Source organism: Leptosomus discolor, chromosome 5 (assembly GCF_034619465.1).
Source record: "Leptosomus discolor isolate bLepDis1 chromosome 5, bLepDis1.hap2, whole genome shotgun sequence".
Lineage (NCBI taxonomy): Eukaryota > Metazoa > Chordata > Aves > Leptosomiformes > Leptosomidae > Leptosomus > Leptosomus discolor.
The window spans coordinates 30,609,216-30,630,009 of NC_141395.1; the positions used below are offsets into that span (position 1 = coordinate 30,609,216).

At 40.2% G+C, this 20,794-nt stretch overlaps 1 protein-coding gene across 2 annotated transcripts; it reads left to right on the forward strand.

Moving 5' to 3' along the window:
- Window positions 1–1,198: 1,198 nt before the first annotated feature.
- TMEM237 (transmembrane protein 237) lies at window positions 1,199–15,726 on the forward strand. Of its 2 annotated transcripts, XM_086465781.1 has the most exons (14): window positions 1,199–1,228; window positions 2,973–3,008; window positions 3,775–3,806; window positions 4,723–4,733; window positions 5,266–5,322; window positions 6,990–7,103; window positions 7,484–7,598; window positions 8,349–8,509; window positions 9,128–9,251; window positions 10,565–10,756; window positions 11,730–11,803; window positions 12,295–12,388; window positions 13,626–13,747; window positions 15,659–15,726. In XM_086465781.1, the coding sequence occupies exons 1-14, from the start codon at window positions 1,199–1,201 to the stop codon at window positions 15,724–15,726; spliced, it is 1,230 nt and encodes a 409-aa protein (XP_086321907.1). The 2 variants fall into 2 exon arrangements, with proteins under 2 accessions (XP_086321907.1, XP_086321909.1); XM_086465783.1 differs by lacking the exon at window positions 2,973–3,008.
- Window positions 15,727–20,794: the final 5,068 nt, after the last annotated feature.

Genomic DNA, 20,794 nt, shown 5'->3' on the forward strand with positions numbered 1-20,794 from the left:
TATCTGCGTAATTTACTTGTACATAGCTACGGAAAAGTAAATTCCGTTCTTGTTATTGTGGTCATTCTGGTACCATGATACCTGTATATTCTGGAAGCCTTACTGACAAATGATATTTAGTCAATATTCATGCTGTCTTTGAGCAAAGAGTGTTACTTATTAGTGTTTGCTTCTTGTTCTTTTTACTGTTTAAGACAGGAGCAGAGTGGTGTTGTCACAATAAAATTACTCTAGAAATCACAGTTACTTTCAGAATACATGTAGCATGTCTTTTCTTTTGTTCCATCAACTCAAGTGAGTAAAAACTGACAGCACAAGGGATAGAACATGGACTTACTAAAGAGGGAAATGAAGTCATAAGCCCCTTTTCCGATTGGTTTGCTCTATGGTAGTACAGGCTCTTTATCAAACAGGGCCGTGCTTGTGGCAAACAAGTTCCTCGCTCTTCACCTCGCATTGTGGCTGTCTGGACCGCTGAGGAACACAGATGCTTATTCTGTTGGCCTACCTCAGCTTAGAGGAAAATCAACAAAAGCAATCCGAACAGTCTAGAAAGAGATTATTCAAAGCCAAATATTGCAGCTAGCAGTGTGTCTGCTTGTTCTAATCAGGCCTCGTATTCCTTGTTTTGAGGCAAAACTGGGGAGACCCAGTCCCAACAGGTCACTGGTGTGGGGTAAGTACAGGTAGAGGATAAGAGTGGTGATCACCTCCCCACTTCCACTCCTGAGTCCAGCATTTGTCCACTAGAAAGAGTGCCTATTTTCGTGATTTGTTTACAGACAGAACTACTTCACTATTAGCAAAGAAAGATGTTTTCATTACAGTTGCATTTGCTTTGTGTCCATTTGTGCTGGAACAAAATTTTATCATATTTATTTTCTACTTTCTTCCGCTTACTGTGTGTAATTTAATTTTGCAAGTTGTGTCCGTGGCAACAAGCTCAAGGAAGCCAGAACCCTCGTTTGACGTCGCTCGCCCGCAGCCCAAGGGACGAGTACCGCCGCCCCGCGACGGGGTCGCTCTGCGGACGGAGCGCCCGAGAAGATGCGAACCCCGGTGGGAGAGGAGAGGTGGGCCTCCCCGCCGCTGGGGGGGCCGCAGCCTCGGCTTGCCGCGCTCCCGCAGACCCGGCGCGGGGCGGAAGCGAGAGCCAGCTCCTCCCCGCGGCGCCCGGGAGACCGGCGGCGGCCGCAGCATGGCGGCGCGGCGGGCGGGCCCCGGCGGGGTGAGGGCGCAGCGAGGGTGCGGGGGTGCTTCCGGAGGGGGCCGGGTGGGGAGCGGGCGGCGAAGTGCTGGTGGCCGCGGCAGCGCCGGCCGCGTGGGGGCTGCAGCCCGGTGCGGCCGGCTGTGAGCACCGGCGGTGGCGGGAGCTTGCTCCGGCCTGAGCGCTGTTGCTGACGAGTTGTACCGGGGCTGTCAGCGGCAGCAGTTGCTGCTGTGGAGACGGAGCTGAAGCGGGAGGCGGGAGCGGGGCGCCCCGGCAGCGCGGCTCCGACAACCCCGCTCCGCGGGGCAGGCGGCGGTGCCCGCCCTGCCGCTACCCACGAGAGGTGGGCTGTAGCCGGCCGCGGGGTCGCACGTCGCTGCTCATCCTTTGCTGGGGCGTAGGCAACGTTCCTCGTTGTTTTAACGTTTTCGTCCGTACATATTTCTCAAAAAAAAAAAAAGACCTATGCGAAGCTTTAAATCTGTAAAGACCAAGTGTTGAGTGTTTTTAAACCTTCGAGTTTGTGCATAACTGCCCCCTCGGTACCACTGCCGAGCTCTGGTGGTGGCTTAGCTCACCGACGCAGGGGGTAAATACAGCTGCTCGCTGCCGTTCCATGAGAACCGCGCCTATGAGTAGAGGCATCTTCTGCTCTGCATCCCTAGATGGACACCCAGGGGCTTGGGAGTTTGGGTTTTTCCTCCTGAGCGAGAGTTCCCAGGTGCGTCCCACCGTCCTGTGGCCTGGCACCTGTGCGCAAACACAGGGTTTCACTGAGGCAGCAGCTGCCTGGTTTGTGCGAGTCTCTTGGCTTCAGGGGCACTGTGGCTACCTTAGCAGTCAGCAGCTCTTCTGTCAGTAATGAAATGTCCCTGGAAACCTGTGCCCAAACTCCCCTTTTCTATGGAGCTTGGAGTGAGTTCCTTCAGACTCCGAGAAACTGGAGACTATTAGAGTAAAGCTGGTGTTTGTTGGCAGAGTTGGGGACTTTACTGCGAGTGGGACAGATGAATATTCACTACTGCCTGCTTGCATGTGACTTCCTTTGTTGCAAGGAATAAATGACACAGAACTTAATTTGCTTTTCAGTTGTTTCGTAGAAGGTAACAAAATAGACATTCTACAGAACACAGATGTACTACTGTGGGGGCAGTAAATGCCGTATAAAAGTTTGGGTTTGGGGTTTTTTTTTAGTTTTTAGGGGTTTTTTAGATTTTAGGGTTTTTAAAATATCAACTGTCCTAAACATTTAATAATTACTGCCACAAGAATGTAGGAAGCAATAAAAGTAATGAGATCTGACCTTTATCAATATTTTTTTCTCTTACGGAGCACCCATATGGTGTGAGCAGTTTGCTGGATGCTGCTCAGGATGTGCTGTCCGCTACCTGTGGAAAAGGCACCTGCTGTCAGTCTTCAGCATGGCCAAAATTCAAGTGAGAGATTTAAGGACTAATCTTGCAAACCCTTCCTTGCACGAGGTGCCTCATTTGTTTTGGAGAAACAAACCTAAGTAAAACTTGCCCATTGGAACCGGTAGCAGGATGTGGAGTTACAGGTTTTTCAGTGCAAGTATTGTTTGCTGCCACGGAACAAACTGCTGTGGTTTCAAATGGGAGTAGTACTGGCTGTAACCCAGGAGCAGGAAAGTTCACGTCCAGCTAATCCTGGCTGCTAGAAGCTTATTTTTAGTTCTGAATTAGCAGAGGTTCAGCATGAGCAGCGTGAGGGAGTATAGACTGGTTCACAGTGCCTCTTTCAGGGAACAGCTTCAAATAGTATGGGAAAGAAACAAGTGGTAAGTCTGTGGATCCTTGAGTCTTACCAGTCTTACAGTCTTTTTAATTTCTGATATCCACTGAATTATTGAAGTGTGGGAAATATTTATTCATGTATATTCTTTCAATATAATTATATAATACAAAATCTGAAAGTAAAATGCCTTTTTCTAGATGAGAGTGCAACAGCTCAATTTCAGATTGTTAACAGGAGATACTTATTTTTAGATTTTAGTTGTATCTGACCTCTGGTAAATATTTTCAAAATTATATGAAAAATAATGTTTTATCATATTTAGAGGTCTTTTTTCATAAATAATTTTATTTCCTTTTAATGCTTTTACTATTGTTCTGAACTTCCAACTTCATTAACAGAAAATACTCAGCTCATGCTGTATACTGTGCAAGTATATTCAATGCATAAATTACTGCAGTATTTTGATATTTAAATAGAATAACTGATAAGCTTTCCAATGAAAGCAGTGCCTGACATTAAAAGTGAAAATCATTCAAGTGAAGTTCAAATGCAAGCTGCGCCTCGCACACAGCTGTTACGTACATGTCCCTAACGCAGCGCCCATCAGAACTCTGGTAAAAGCCTATTCTGCATCTTTTACATATTACACATTACTTTTATGTTACATCTCCATCAGGAGTCTCTAGCTATTTAAGAGGCACATGAAGCAAAACATACTTATGTTCTGACCCTATCTGGAAAATAGCTGTTTTCTGAGAGGCGGTTTCATGCTGACAGAAGTTGACTTTTGTCTCTTTATTGTCTTTCAGTGCCCGCCTCGTGCCCTCCCTCCAGTGCCAAGGTAAAATCAGTTCATTCTGTGGAACTGATCATAGTTCTGTACTGCAGTGTTTTTAAAAGTATTGAAATTAACAGCAATAAGTTAAATAAGCATCTAAGTAGTCATAACAGCTTTAAAAACAATTGCTTTTCTTACTAATTTGTTGTCCCAGAACGCCTTACAAGGAATACAAAGCATGTTAAAGTTTTACAGAGATCAAGAAATTTTCCTGTATTACCTCAATTTTAATACTTTGAGAGATAAACTCTTTAAAAAGTTTCAGGCAAATAGCTACTTCAGTTTTATTGATGTCCTTCTTTTCAGTTTCCCTTCCCTCTGTTTCGTTTCATGTTCTTTATTTGAATCACAAATCCTTCAGGAATTTCTGGAATTACACTAGATATTCTTGAATGGGGGGTATAGGTGTCTACTAGTTCTATATAGTATACAGAAAAATGTGGGATTTTTTTTTCAATGTGGAAGGAAAAGCAGTTGCATAGTTTTTATGACATGGTACTTCAGAATTCCTTCAGAGTACCTAAAAGCAAATGTGATGTTCATGATTGAAAACATATAGCGTGTTTTTACTAATATATGCACTTAAATGTTTCGTAACTTCTGTTGGTTTGTTACATATCAGGCAGTGGCACAAGTTTTAATTAGCCAGGTGATTAAAGCTTTTAATCTGATCCACAGCTAGCCAATCAAGAAACTGCGCATAGTCATGAACAAAGTGTTGAGACTCGATGATTGCTTCGTACCCTTAACCCTGTTGTACACAAGTGCTCATAAAGAGAACTGGGAGTGGGGATAAGGAAATGAAAAGCAGCAGTGTGAATTTCACTGTTGTGAACTGTAATTTATTCAAAATTAACTTTCTTCTCATCTTTGTTCCTTTTACACTGATCTTCAACACCTTTTCTACTTAAATGTGAAGTGGAAACCAAGGTGAGGTATTCTGGCATTAATCATAAACATTGGTAGTTCCTTTTGGTGTCACTTCATCCTCTCTTTAAAGATAGAGCCTTATACTTTTCCTGAATGCACGCTGATTATTTAAACTGCATGGATACCTGCGCTACCATTGCTATAACTGTCTGTTGTTTTTCATTGTTCTCTTTACTGTTCACTATTTCCGTACTCAGTCAAGGTAACTGAAATGTTATCACTGTGCTCTAAACAAGAAGTTTATTCTTCAGAGCATTATTCAGACTATTTCAGGTTTTCACTTAACACACTTGCATGTGTATCTAGCTTCTGTTGCACTTAAGACAGATTTCTTATCCTGTTTTCCCACCATCTTCTGTACTCCTCCTGCTTGTGTGAACTGGTGAATTGTCATCTTACCTGTAAAAGGTGAAGGATGTCTTCACTTGTAAAAAGGAACCCCTTTCTTAACTAGCAATAGAATGGCTGTTAAAAAAAGAAAATGGAGGTTTCTTCATGCTGTGCACCTATACTTCTGTTTTATGTTCTGCAGATGAAATTCCACTCAGTCGTCCCAAAAAAAGGAAACCCAAAGGAAAGACTCCATTAGGTAAGGTCCTGCCAAGACTGAAAACTGTGTTTGTAATTCCGGGTGAGACCTGCACTGTGCCAAGGTCCTGACAGATAACATGGTTTTCAGTCTTGTAGTCTTATTTTTGAGTAGTCTTCTCAGCTAATTTATTACAATTTATTTTATACTGAACGACTGCAATCTTTTTCCCCAAATGGTGTCATTTTAGAACAAGTCTGTAATGCTAACTGAAGTAACTTGTTCCATCCTCTGGTCTTTCTCCCTAGATCCATTCCCAGTACTGCTAGTACAGCATGTCCTGATACTGAATTGAAAAAGTTCCTTTATTCCTGCTATTTTTTCCTTTCCAAAATTTTTGGATACTATATTAATAATATTTGGATATTATATTATTTCCAGCTGTAAACTGCTTGTTATGTTAAATGTGTTAAGTGCTGGAATTTTGAATGAACAAAGATAGAACTTATTTAACAAACTGGGCTCAATTCCAGTCCTTGGCAAATAAAGTCACAAGTTAATTGTTCCATTATCATCAAAGTGTTAACAGTACAAAAGATGACTAGCACCAGAGCTTTGTACTTTTACAAGAAGCAGATCCGCAGAACAAACATACTGTTTTAAGCAAGATTACAAGTCTGATCTATTTTGATAAGTCAGAATGTATTGATAGGACCTAGTGGATTTCTTTAAACCAGTTGACCTGGGTCCATATGATGGTTTGGTGAGTAAACCTCCTTTATTTGCTGAAAAGAGTGTACAGTTGAGGCCTCACTGAAAGACCTTTAAATGCAACAAGTAGAGTTGGTGCTAGCAGGGTTTCCCAAGGATCAAGGTTTGTTTACTGTTGATTTCAGTGAGCTGAATGATGGTGCAAATTGCGCCTTGGCTTTGGCCATTACTTTGCTGGTTAATTTTGCATTTTAGCACAGGAAAGCTTTCTAAAAGGTGGGAAAACCTGTGCTTGAAGTGAAAAAAAAGATAGATGGAGTTGTTACGATAAAAATCGCAGTACTTGAAAGAGCTGTAAAAAAGGCAGGTGTTATGTAAAATGGAGAAGTAACTTTGTCGTTCTACTACCAATCATGCAAATTGATGCTACTGCTGCTAGAATATTTGCTAATCTCTCATGGAAATGTAGCTCCTCCAAAGTGTAGTAATTCATCTCTCAGACTAAACATCCTTCAGTCCTGTTTTTTAAAGCTCCTACTTTACTCTTGTGGTGTATGTTTAGTATTTAAATTTCCCTTTGATATGATGCTGTTTTGCCTTAGCACCTATCTGTGTGAATCAGCTTGTAACAAACTTAATTTTTTCTTGTCCCTTGTATTATAATCTTTGCATGTAGAAAGGAAAAATACAGTGTATAGTTCTTTCCTGTGGTAGATTTCTTTCAATCAGTCTGCTGTTGCATGCCCAAATGGGAATTTTGCTACTTCTTGGACACTTTTCCTCCTGGGTGTGAAATTGTCAAGGTGACAGGAGAGTTGCCAGCTATCACCTTTGTATATTCCTACTTAACCACATTTGTTTCCCAACTCTTACATTTCCTAGCCAATACATGTTCATCTCAGCTGTAAGCTGGGCAAATACAGATATTCTGCACAACGTAGAAAAGGCAGCTTTTGCTTGCATGTTTCTCAGCAGCTCTGAATTAAGGTTGCTGGATCTTTTAATGTGGTTTTCAGATGGCATTGTCCAAGCAGCAGTTCGTCGGCAGTCTGAAAGCAGTGAGCCCTTAACTCCTGAACCTCATGATGTCCCTCCTCAGAGGAAACGCAAGAAGAAGAAAGTACCTACTGGTATGTGACATAACTGTAGATTGCAAAGAGTGCTGAATAAAGCTTGGTAACACAGAAATATGATTGGCCGACTTGTATTTTGGCTTAAAGCATTTCTTGTGCTTTCATACTTAAAACAGCTGAAAGTGATCCTCTGAGTGAATGGTTGCTCAGAGTTTCAGGTTCTGATTTCGGATTCCATAGGGTACAAACCCTCATGCAAATAATGGCAATGCAGTTTTGGGAGAGAGAAAATAGATCCTTTGTATAATTCAGAGCTCAGAAGACGATCCCTTTTTTGCCACTGTGTTTATGTAATAACTATTTATGTATTTAATTGAATGTATTGCCATTTTTATGGAAGTTGTGAAACTTTTGTGTGGTTTATTTTAAATCTTCAGATTCTGAGACCTCTTTTACCCAGCAAAATGTTGCATCCCTATTTCAGAATGGAAATGGCATGGACGTCCCTGAAGCTGAAGAAACAGTGATCCGCAAACAGAGAAAAAGAACAAAGTGAGACAAAACTAGTATAGCTCATAATTTGGCATAACTGTGATAGTGAATGTGGCTGCGTGGTATTTTACGTTGTCACATTACAAAAATGTAAAATCTTGAAGCCCATGATACCATTCAGCCTGTGCAATAAATAGTACGTGTGCAGTTCTTCCAGGGTTAAGATCTGACTGTCTTCACTTGTTTGTTTTATGCATACCTGGATGCAGTACAGTTCTGAGTACATTTACATGAGCCTAATATTTCAGTCACATACCTGAAAAAATTACAATGTGTAACAGCTTGCTTTCATTCTTAATATCTTTTTCTTAATTTTATGCGAAACTTAACTGCTTTCTCATCCTTTTTATTTGCCTTTTCTCCAAGAACTATGCCTTTAAATCATTTTAGTTGCCTTTTTACCAAAAGCATCCACTTTCTCAGCCTTGTATTTAGTTTGTGTCAATTTTTTTCTAATTGTTAATCTCTTGATATGTATTTCTTCTCACCTTATTGTTCTGACACAGGAAGGAATTTAAATAGAGAGAACCCCCCCCCCCCAAATCAAGCATTAGCTTTATGGCTTTAGTTAACTAACTCCATGAGAACTTTAGTCCTTAAAATTATAAACGGGGGTAATATTATACAGGTCAGTAGTCTGACTGGTTCTTATCAGTGAAGTTAGACATGTGAAATGGTCATAGGAGCCTTCAGGTTTTATGTTTTACTTCCTGTTCTTTCTCTGCCTCATTGTACATTCTGTGCTAATAGGAAACCTCGGCCAGCCGAAATGCACTGTTCCAATGAGCTGGAAGTGGAGGAGGAAGACATCATTGAAGATGAGCACAGAAAGAGCCCAGATCAGCAGCCTGTGTTTGCTGCTCCCACTGGAATTAGCCAGCCTGTTAGCAAAGTGTTTGTTGAAAAAAATCGTAAGTACATCTTGTGATTTAATAATTCAAGGACATTCGTGCAAAAAGGAAGCATTTTTGTATTTTAAATCCAAATATTGCAGTATTGGAAATAATTAGGAAAAAAAAGTTTTCCAGAACAGAAATTACTTGGAAATAAACATACACGACAGTTTTTCAACCATGGATGTTAGTGTTGCTGTGCTGGCATATTTGGCTGAATTTTTTTGTCCTTGGTGTGGGTGAAAAAGACTGTTTGATAGTTCCTAGCTGAGCTTATTTGATCTAATACTGTTACAGTACTATACAGTACTATATTGCAAAAAGTCTTCAAGTGGAAGTTGTAGCGATATTGATGGGGTTTTTTTGGTTGTGGTTTTTGGGTAGCTTTTTTTGTACCAGGGAACACTGAATAATTAGCTAAAGTGCTTTGCCCATTGATAAATCCATAGCCTGCCCCACCAGGATGCATCACACTGAGGCATCCTGGTATGAATGTAAGTTGACAGAGGGCAGGAAGTGGGGAGAAGAAATTTTCTGAAGGAACTTCTGACACAGTTTTTTAACACTAATAAGTATTATTGTGGAAATGAAGAAAGGTAACAGCATTCTCTAAAACTAATTTCCTCATTATTTCAGGGCGTTTTCAGGCAGCTGACCGTGCAGAATTGATTAAAACCACTGAAAATATCAACGTACTTATGGATGTAAAGGCTTCATGGACTACCAGAGATGTTGCCCTCTCAGTGCACCGAAGTTTCAGGTGAAAGATAAATGTTTTGATGTAAATAAGCAGAAATCAGGGTGGTTTGGTTGATTTTTTTTCTTCTCCCTGAAAGTTAGCACCTTTTCTCTATCATTGTGAAAGAAAGTTGCAGTGAGGCAGGGGTTGGTTTCTTCTCCCTTGTGACAAGCAATAGAACAAGGGGAAATGGCCGTAAGCTGCACCAGGTTAGGTTCAGGCTGGATATTGGGAAGAATTTCTTTACTGAAAGGGTTGTCAGGCATTGGAACAGCCTGCCCAGGGAGGTGGTGGAGTCGCCATCCCTGGAGGTGTTTAGGAGAAGGGTAGATGTTGTGCTTAGGGACATGGTTTAGTGGTGTTGATAGAGCTAGGACAAAGGTTGGACTCGATGATATTGAAGATCTCTGCCAACTGAAACTGTTCTATGATTCTGATGTATCTTTATTTCTTTTATATTCCTAATAAATGGTAGTTTGGGATGCAACAGGTATAAAGTTTCTCAGTCCTCTAGCTTTTGGGTTTTGTCGTCAAGAATATCTGTTTCTAGTCTAGACTTCACATGTGAAATGCAGCTTATAAAAAAAAACTAAAGAAGTCATATTGCAATGATTCAGACAAAATCTGAATAGCAAGAGATTGATCTGATTACAAAAATATTAGAGACCTACAGGAAAAATGTGTTACAAAGTAAAATTCGCCCATCAGCTCTATGACCAGAAAAAAAGTACCTGAATTCAGATAATTCTCAAAGAATTGGTGAAAAAGAGAGAGGAGCAGATTGGACTGGGGTATAAGCTTGCACACAACAGCAAAAAAAGACTTTTTTTTTTTTTTTTGGTATGTGGTTGTGTTGTGATACAGAATGGGAAGATGACAGCCATTTTCTTCTCTGGTGTATTTTAGCTGGAAGCCTGTGCTCCCTTCTCAGCTTTTTCTTAGCCAGGAAGATAATGAAAAGACTGACTCGGAAGACAAGTTCAAAAGCATTGTGTTAAATGTAAGGGGCAGTGGTCTGAGGAAGCTACAGGCAGCAAGTGAAAGTATTTGATTCCTGTAGCAGTAATGAAGTGGTGATAGGATCAGGCAAAACATGTTGATTTTCTTGGTTAAGTGCTCAGGTTCTGGTGCAGTCTGTCAACGGAGGAAGCAGAAGTCCCATTGCTTAGAATTTTTAGAACTAGATCAGAAAAAGCACTCAAAAACAATCTGTGAAAGGCTGGGATCCTATCATGGCAGCAGGGTTGAACAGGTGGATTCATAGGCCTCTTCTATCTGTAGTACTTTGATAATTCAATATGTTAAACTTGTCTAATGTTCTTTTCTTCATTCAGGGTGATTGGACTCTTTACCCATGGCTTCCTTGCTGGGTATGCTGTATGGAACATCATTGTTATCTATATTTTGGCAGGAAATCAGCTTTCCAGGGTTTCTAACCTGCTCGAGCAGTATAAGACACTAGCATACCCAGCTCAAAGTTTGTTCTATTTGTTGCTGTCTATCAGTACAGTCTCAGCCTTTGACAGGTAAAATATGTTTGTATTTGAAAGGGGTATGTAATTTGTGTGCAATATGTTCCTTTCTCCTTCCTATAGCACATTTTAATCTGCTTGATTTCACATGATTTAATGTGATATACTTAAAGAATTATTTTACACATGGCTGGCTATACAGACAAAAGGTGTACTTGTGCATTCAGAGCTTTGTTACTCGTTTCTGTCCACTGCCTGAAGCCTTACTTCAATGTGCTGGGGCTGTTTGTGTGATTATGAGGTTAAACAGATGGAAGACCTGACCTGTATTTTTGTTGGGGAGCGGGGTGGAGAACAACTAGTGTTTCTATCAGGTTACTTTTCATGTGAATCCATTTGCCAGTCAGGTTTGCAACATACCCGTGTAAACAGTTTTCCTGGCTTAGCTGGGGTTTCTGCATTACAGCTTAAGAGTGGGAATGAACAGAAAGAGGAGCAAAAAAGACCATAAACAGAATAGATTCACAGATGTTACAGATGTTTCTTTTAGTTACAGATAGTGTCCATGGTGGCATGGTAAGTGTGGGGAGGAGTCAGTGCTCTGGAAGAAATTGTGACACTTTTTTTAATGGAGTGGTGGCGGCAGGGAGGAGGCCTGAGTTATTCTTCATTGCTCCTGTACTGGTGCTTACACCAGTGAGCAGTTATGTTAGCATAACTCGGTTGGTGGTGTGGATGCTGAAGTGTATGATAAGGAGTAGAGAGGGGACATATCTCTCCACATCCTCCCTGTTCCAGAAAGGATGGCAATGTGGAAGCTACAAACCTCCTCCTTAGTTTCAGTCTTTCTTGGATTTGGCATAATGAGGACCATTGCCAATGTGTCTGAGCTATAGTTGTGTATTAAGGCACTGTAACAGAGGCAGAAAACCATATCTGGCAAGAAGTAAAAAGAATAGAATACTGTCACAGGAACAATATTACTATCTTACTGGGCTATATAAATAACTCTTGTTTTTGTTATCAGGATTGATTTGGCAAAAGCATCAGTTGCACTGAGGGGCTTTCTTACCCTAGACCCAGCAGCAGTAGCCTCTTTCTGTAAGTATTTTGAAGTGGATATGAAATTGTCCAGAAAAGACAGTAAATGGAAAAATCCTACATACTGTTTTCAGTGAAATCTTCCTCCCTGGTTATTTTCTGCTTTAGAATAGATGACTCATTCAGTAGTTGAAAATAGCATTCAAAGGCTATGAACACTTTGCTATGTATTTTTTTAAAGCATTTGCAATAGTAGCGTTAGTGGGGCTGTTAGCGAGGTAGTTCCTTTCCCACTTCTGAATACAGAAGACAGACCTAGCAAAAACCAGAATCACAAGATGCCACCTTTGTTGTAGCTGATGGATTGCAAAAGTGCAGAAACCAGATTTTGATGGGTCAGGGGAATGTTGAAGAAGAGAGAATGAATTAAAGGAGACTATCATTGGAGGCAGTGGAGTGAAAGGAAAGAAATTGTAGTAATAATTATCATGTTATGATGAGACAGCATTTTGGGAGTTTGTATCTGACACTACTAATTCCATTCTTTCCAGTGTACTTTGCTGCTCTTATCTTATCCTTAAGCCAGCAGATGACATGTGACAGAATTAACCTCTACACACCACCTTCGGAAAATGGCAGCATCTGGTAGGAAACTTATGAAATCACTTCTGTAAATTTTAACATAGCTCACTTAGGAACCTTAGTCAGATTGGTGGATTGAAAAGATTATACCATATAGTTAAGGAAGTATTAATGAAGGATTTCACAACTAAACCTGACTTTGTCTGAGCTTGTCCTGAATCTGATAATTTCACTGGAAAATGAGAATGCAAGGATGGGTTTGTCTGTGTTGGTTGCAAATCCATATACCTCAAACAACAGCCTGTTGGAATGATGCTGAAAATGTCATCTGGCAGGGCCCTTAAGAATCTCTTTTGCTGGAGAAATGGGACCATACTGAGGTAACCCTTTTCTGCTTTAAGGGCAGGTCATTCTGTAGAGGGTCAACACTGGTTTTGAAGGAGATAGTCTAATCTGTCCAAGAAATTAATGTCATGGTATTATGAAAAAGTGGTGTGTCTGCCACAGGATGCAAGGGCTTAGCAGACACAGCTGGCATTAAATATGAAGCATTGTTTCATGCTAGGAGATTCCATCCAAAACTTTACTTTCTGAAGTAGATATTTAATGGCCTTTAGTAGCACAAGTTTTTAAAATAGACTAGGAGAAGTAGAACAAAAGCGTTTACATGAAAATTTGCTGGTTTGGGCAGTTAGATATGTTTTTCTTTCTCACTTTTTTTTGGGGCTTCTATAAATGTTTGTTCAGTTATTTATTAAAAAGCCTAGATTCTGGTAACAAAACCACAACCTGCTGCTGTTATGACCGTAAGAAAAGCATCAGCCAACTTAAATCTTAACCTTCTTAAAGCCCTGTCTTACCACACCACAGCATCTGTTCACAAATCCTTCACTGGCTTCCAAACTACTGATGTGCTGTTCACTTGCCTTGCTGCCTCATGGGGAAGTGCTTAAAAATAAGATTGACTGACAACATTGTGCAGTGTCTTTCACCACAGTAAAATTTGACCATGCATTTTGGTTTTTATTTTCTGTCACTTGGCTAAGAAAAGGAATTTGCTGTTGAATTCTACAAGTGGACATGCTCTATCAGATAATGGGATTTATTAGCCAAGTTCCTGGTTTTGGTAGTCACTGTCTTTACCAGGCCTTTACAATGCAAGACCATCAGGATAGTACACGTAGTTCTGTTTTCACATCTGGCTTAGCAAGCTTGTTTTTATGATACTCTGTGGAAATCATTATTGTAACCTGTATGTACCAGTGAACCCCTGACTGATGGGTTGATGTGTTTTTCCCAGGATGGCAGGTACAGAGGAAGAAATTGTTCAGCCATGGGTTGTGGTGAATCTGGTAGTGTCTATTCTAGTTGGGACGAGCTGGATCTTCTTGTCTTACCGACCAGAGCTAGATCACAGCGAAGGTAGGAAACATTCATAGGCAAAATGTTGCTTGTGTAGAATTTTATCTGCTGTGCTCTGTGTTTGGTGTTCAAGACTAGAAATTTTGTGGCTGAGGAAAAACAAGCATCTCCTGGCAGCTTTCCGAAGTAAGTGCTTCTTAGGATGCTGGTGTTGGTGTTCGGTTTTATAAAGAAAAAACAGTAATTTAAAAAGGGAAAAAAAGCCTTGTTCATCCTGGCTGAAGCAGTATGAATTTTGTAACATGAAAGAGTGTGTCTCTTCTTCAGTGAAGGGAAAAACTTTTTTTACTCTTAACAGTATTTTGAGCATTTGAAATGTATTTATTCTGCCTATATTTTAGGAAAATCCCCGATGTTATTAATGTTCTTTTGCAAATGCTGAATGCGTTTTGACTTCAATATCATTTTCAATAGAACATTGCAGTAGTTTGGGGAACTCCCAGAGTTTGAAAAGTCAGATTTGTGCTCGTAGAACAGCACTTCAAATGAGGAATGCTTTTGTTGGTCTGGGCTGGAGAAGGGGGCAAGCAAGTCATCCCCTTTTGTTAGAAGAAGCTTTGCCAGAGACTAGGCCTACTTCCTTTTGTTGTTCCAACTGGGATCCAAAAGGTATATCATAACCCAGCTTTCTGCTTTGATAAAGTGCATGCAGCCTGTGACTTGAAGCTATGCTGTACATAAAAATCCTAAGTTTCAACTTAGAAGTCAACAGATATCCAAAGAGCATCATGAGTTGAAGCACAGATTTCTGTTTGGGAGGCTGAAGAAGATTCAACATGCTTCTTCAGATTACTTCAGAATTTTAATGTACATATTTCTGTATTTCAGCTAGCCCCTGTTACTCTGTTTATTTCTAGTAACTTAATGATTTTAAAAAAACCCCTAGGTGGCAGCCTTTACGATCTTCAACAGTAAAATTTATAATAGATGTTTAAATTGTATTTAAACCCCATTTTTTAAATAACAAAGACTTACTCAAGGAAGCCGGTGTCAAGATTTAACTCAGGTTTTGATGAGCTTTTTTGATATTTACATGTGCCTGGTAAAATTAGAAAACCTGCTTCAGAAATTTCAGGAGAAGAATTCTGTTCAGACTTACCCGAAATATTAGAGAAAATTTAGTCTACTATGGATGAGGTAGCAAAAACATGTAAATCTCAAACTTGAGTGGATAAACCACATTGTTGCATGTACAGATTGTGTAACTTTACCATGTTGACAAGTTGTGGGCAACCACCACCTGGTCTACATGCTGAATGTAGATTGTCTTAGCAAGACAGAAAGTACACCTACGCTGAAGGTGCAGTAAGCATACCTAAGGGAACCCAGATATGAGAAAATACTACCCTCAGCAGCACAGAGCTCCTCAAGGACTATGTCATCAGGCGCTTAGCATGCCTAGCCGAATTTCTCCACAAGGAGCTCTTCTCTGCTGACCTTAGGCTGTCTCCTGTGCGTGAGCTGCCATGGTGACAGCTAGCTGTGAGCAATCTAATTCATGATTCTTTCTATCCCAGGTTCTAGTGTTGCTAACACACACTGTGATACATAGAGCAGATATATCTGTAAATGAACGAGTCTCTGAACAGAAATCTTCCTTCTTGAGTCTGACACTCTTAAAACTTTAACAATCCCTCAGTTTACTGTAGAGTTCTGTTTCAGTGTCCAGGTTGAATGTAGGATGGTACTGCAGACGATCAGCTGTTAACATCATCACCAATTTTGTTAATTTTGGGGGGCAACAATAGTTTTCTAAAGACAGGGTGGCCCTTGCCATTGCTGTGTTGTTGATATCAATTGGGAAGAAAGGCAGGAAGCTTGGGGGAATGACAGAGCACTTTTCAGGAATAATGAAATCGTATTCAGGGGAAACTTTTAAAAGAAAATATAATTATTTTCTTTCTTTTTCAGAACTGATGTTTCATGCTGAAATCGAGGAATTTCCCCAGGGAGATATCATACCCAGAGTCCAGCCATAGTGTGGAACGAGCATCTGCATATATTGTCACCGAGACTGATGGCTCAACATGTTGTGCACTATAGCCATGTATAATAACTTTCATAAGAAAAAAATGTATTTTTATATTGTATATATTTAATTTTGATCTTTTTATGTATGCTACAATTTCCAGCTGTGATTGAAAACTTTTATGCTTTTGCTTTTATTTTACAAAGTAGATTTTCTCTAGTGCATAAAGTCAAGAAGATTTTGTAAATATTGCTACCTATACAGCCAAAGAAACTAGATGGATGCAGATCAGGTATTCAGTGCTTTTTTTGACTGCTGTACAGTCTTCAACAACCTGCTTTTGTTAGTAATGCTGATAGCAGTTGGCTTACCTGATTTGGCTAAATAGAGATTAAAACAAATCTTATGAAGAAAGTAGTCTAAGGAGGATTGTAACAAAACAGAGTTAGGAAACATGAAACCCACAAAGTTAGTAAGCATAAAATAATCTGGGTTTAGTTGTCATAAGAAATGTTTGCTAGAATAAGGGATTGGATTGTCAGGGATTTTGTTTAATAATCCTTTAAAAAGGACACTTTATTTTTCTTCATCTTCATTTAGTTCTTTTGACAAAGATCTTGATGATAACAAGTTCTTTCAAGTTGATGTGAATACAAGAAACAGAAGTTTTAATGTTGCAACAGTTTGGTCAGCTAATGAATACCTAAATACATCTTTTAGTCAAGCAGGGCATTTTTGGGTTGCCAACAGGATATATGTACGTCCTGTAATTTCTTGATGATCAGGACGCATAACTATTACAAAGCCATTCACACGAACAGTGTTCTGATTTCTCCTTACCTTGTATGGCAAGAGCAACAGTGTTACTCTAAAGAAACTTGGGATTTCACAGATGTTAAAAATGTTCCTACTTCTACCTATTTTGATGGAGATTGATTTCCCCCAAAAGGATATTTGTTGGTTTGTGTTAGGATGAAACGGGAAACTTGTTCCTGAAACTACAAGAATGTGCTTACTAAAGCAAAAAAACCTCTACAGCAACCCACCTTCTACGTAATGATCTAATAGTGGCAGTTGGTGGGTTTTGATGATGATAGCCAACATTCTTTTATATTAAAGTGGCACAATGAAAGCATTGCAGATGTCAATAACTACAGATGTATTGCAAGATGAAACAGTCTCCTTAGCAGACATAGACAAGAGCTAGTTTGAAATCCATTTCTCAAGAAAGTATCACCTAAAGCCCCAAACCTATTTGTATATGTTATTTAATATGTATTGAATCTGCATTGTTTTATTTAATGTGTGTGTCTAAGTGTGGTTGTAAAGGGTGTGAAGTTGTCAGAGTTCCCTGGAGAATTACTGCACTTTCTAATAGTGAAGTTAAGAGTAGACAGATAAAAGACTTGAAAGGGGTATGTTAGAGAGCCAGTAACTTTCTATGCTGTTACCTGAGTTGCTTTAAAACAAGGATGGGAACATGAATAACTAGGGCTGCTGCCTCCCTGTTGAGGACTTGAGTTCTGTTACACCCATCTATCAAATTTAAATAATTAAAAAATTCAGTGTTCATGACATTATTTAAATATACTGTAGTAATCTTGGGGGGGAGGGAGTTGTACCCGAATTAAAAAATATTCCATAGCTGTTGGCTGCCTTCTGGGGCATTCACTTCATTATGAGAAGGAGCTGTTAACCTTTTTTGTAAGTTGTTATGGCTCATACAATATGTATGTATTTTTGCAGAACTGTAGAGCTAAATTATGGCTGGCACTGCATTGTACATTAAAGTGGAGAGATTCAGGGTGCTGTTCCCCTTCAGCGTTGCACTGGAGGTCCTTGTCATGATTTGGCTGCAGGAGATGGGGGATGAGGCACTACTTAGTATTCCCATGTAGGTTGCTACCACACTTTCTCCAGATGTGTGCTTGATTTACACAGTTTTTGAGCTGCTGAAGGTGAGATTTAATAATGGCTTCTCTTTGCTCTTTGACATTTCTGTCATCTTGGCATGGTAAGAAGTATAATTTTGCCCATAAAGTACGGAGCTTTGGCAAAACTGCTAAGGCATCACATCAGGACAGGAAAAACTTGAATAACGTCATTGCTTGGTTTCTGACATTATTACTAGGAATTGCCCTTCCAAGTATCCCTTGGACAAAGTGATGCTAGCCAAGAGCCAGATTCGTTCTCATTGTGAAATACAGTAGTTTGTTTAGATGGTTGAGCAGGAATTAAGTTAATGGGATCAATATTTCAAACCAGGCTTTCCTTTCCAGTTTATCTTTTTGGGAGGGTCTGAGTATATGCATTTTTAAATTAATTAGGTTTGAAGTTGCCATTTAAAATCACACTTAATAAACAATTTGATAGCTAATTATCTATTTTACAAAGTACTTTTCCTTCCATTAAGCTTCACAATGGAATATGAGTTTAAATGATCTTTTGTTGTTTAGTTACTTGGAAAGTTTAAGAAAAAGTTTACAAGATATATGTTTAATTACAGAACATGCAATATCTGTAGAAGCCTTAACTGAAATGCCTTTGTGCGTTTCCATACCTCTTACATGTTTTTAATGCAGTATTGTTGTGTTAATGAAAAAAATTATGAAGATGTTGGTGCCAATCTCTTGTTTTTACATATATTAAACCATTAAACAACTGCTCTAAACTAGTTAGAAATGATTGTACTACTTTTTCATGTTTTCAAATGATTAGTCTGTTTAAACCTAATTCTTTCTCCAATGCTAATATGATGTATAATATACCAGCTTTGAACAGGGAAATATGGGAAAACATTTTTTGGCAGTGTTGTAAATAATGGCTTTGCTTTCTCTCCGTCAGATTCCTGCTGCTGTACTGGTCTTCTATGCAATCAGAACTGGTAGTGTAAACTACTGAAGACGAGCAAGTGTATTTCATCAGTTAATGGGGTTTGTTTAGCCTAAAAAAGAAGAATATTAAGAGGGGAATCTAATGGCTGTCTTTAACCACCAAATGGGTGATTACAAAGCAGATAAGTCAGACTCTTCTCAAGCTGCACAGTGAAAGGATGAGCTGACATGGTCGCAGGCAGCATCAGGAAAATTATCATTAGCTACCACGGGAGTTTTGACATTGAGGATTTGGGATGGGCGGGGGGTGACACCATGGGGTCTGTCTGTGGAAGCTCCATCCCTGGAGCTGCTCTGGACTTGGGTGGAGAGAACCCTGTGCAGCCTGAGCAGGTTGGACCCAGTGGGCCTCCAGAATCCTTTCTAAGGTAAATTGTTCTTATTTTGCTTCTTAAAAGGTAGTAATTTAAAATTTGGTTAAATTCCAGTTGTTTTAAATGTTACTCTCTCAACTTAGCTTTCTCAACGTGAAGCTGGGTGGCATTAATCTGAAAAGTGTCTTTTAAAGTTTTTTTGGTATTGCTGAGGTAAACTTCAGGAGGGTTATGGTTAGGTCAGAATTATTCCCTTAAAATATCTGCAGCAGGATTAATTTAAATGACTGAATGCTTTGGGAGAATAGAGTGAATCATCAGGTATTTATGGTTAAGACTTACCTTTATCTTCCTTTTTCCTCATAGTGGTGTGGAAGGTACTGTTGTATTCCTCACCGCAGCTGTGCTTGTAATGTGTCCATAAGTCCACAGACACTTGGACAAAGTCTTTTTTGCCTGGGTGTTACTAACGTTCTGTGCCCTCCAGGGCTGCTCGCTCTCTTCATTGGGGCCTGGAGGAGAACTCCCAGCGGGGCGAGGCCCGTTGCCCTGCCGCATGCAACCGGCCGGCTGCTGCTTCTCGGGCAGGTGCTTCTGGGGATGTTTTTTTCCCTGATCTTCCCTGCCGGGGACAAGCTGTCGTCCCCTCCCCGGTCCGTGGGGACGGATGATGAGGCCTGGCCGTTCCGTACTGCCCGCCTGCACCTCAGGCCGCGAGGCGGCCGTTGGGGGGCGCTGGTGGGGCAGGCCGCGCGCCGGCCTGGGCGTGAGGGGCTGGTGTGAGGGCGGCGGCGGGCGGGAAAGGACAGGACGGCCTCGGCGGGAAAGGTGGTTCTGCTGGCAGGGCAACGGCGTGCCTGCATTTCGGACACGGGAAAGCGGGGGAAGGGAAAAACCCGTACTATTTAAAGAAATGGAAATATTTTCCAGTGGATTTTTTCTAACGTGGTCAATCAACATTAACTACAGTGTTACAGCTACAGTGAGCGAAAGCAGCCACTCTGAAGGATCACAGAGTTCTTTCCTAGGAATTTTTGATGTAAGATTCCTTTACTTACTACTTCATTACTAGTGTTTCGGTTTGTTTTGCCATAACCTAAACTTTGAGAGCCCTGCTAAGACTGTTAGGCCAGATTTCAGCCTGTATTAGTGGTCTCCTCTACTCCAGGTGGATTTCACAACAGGACAAATATAGATTCCATGAATCAGGATTTGTGGGTAAATCCAGTAGTAATGGCGTATTCTGTAATCATACCTAAAAAAAAACAAACACCACTCCTTTGCAGCTAATTCCATATGGGCTTTTGGGGGGCATTTTTCAGGAACTTATGGGACTTCCAGTTAAGTAACATACATTTATGTAACTAATTTATGGAGTAAAATCAGTTGTTTTCATTTGGGAATGATGGAGGCTTCCCATAGGAACCTGTTTAAACCTAATATTCTTTCCTTCACCCTATCTCAAGTGTCTGGGTAGGTTTAATTATGTTAAATACCAAATGTCATTCTGCTAGCTGGTTATTAGCAGACCACCTCAATTTTTTGGTGCTTTCTTTTTTAAATCTTTAAGTCTTTACTGGCCTGTTACAGCAAATAGCTTATTTCATAGTATTGTTCTTACTCATAGTCTTTTGCAGTCTGTGTCACTGGATGTGTTGTGTAGTATCTCTGAATTTTAGTAGCTTTTCCTCATTCATACAGGATAGGGATGACCATCACCAGGACAGGTCATTACAGCTAGCTTAGTTTTAGAGGTTTATTAGACAACATAATATACTTTAGCAAAGCTACTTACTAGCATTAAAGACAGAATACGTAAGTCATCTACCTACTTAGGTATCTGCCTTGTGTCAGAGACATTCAGAACAAT

Excerpts from the sequence above, each read along its gene's own strand:
- TMEM237 (XM_086465781.1), top strand. The coding sequence starts at position 1,199 with ATGGCGGCGCGGCGGGCGGGCCCCGGCGGG. Across the intron at positions 7,104-7,483 it reads GAAGAAGAAAGTACCTACTG|ATTCTGAGACCTCTTTTACC; the intron begins GTATGTGACATA and ends TTAAATCTTCAG. Across the intron at positions 8,510-9,127 it reads AGTGTTTGTTGAAAAAAATC|GGCGTTTTCAGGCAGCTGAC; the intron begins GTAAGTACATCT and ends TCATTATTTCAG.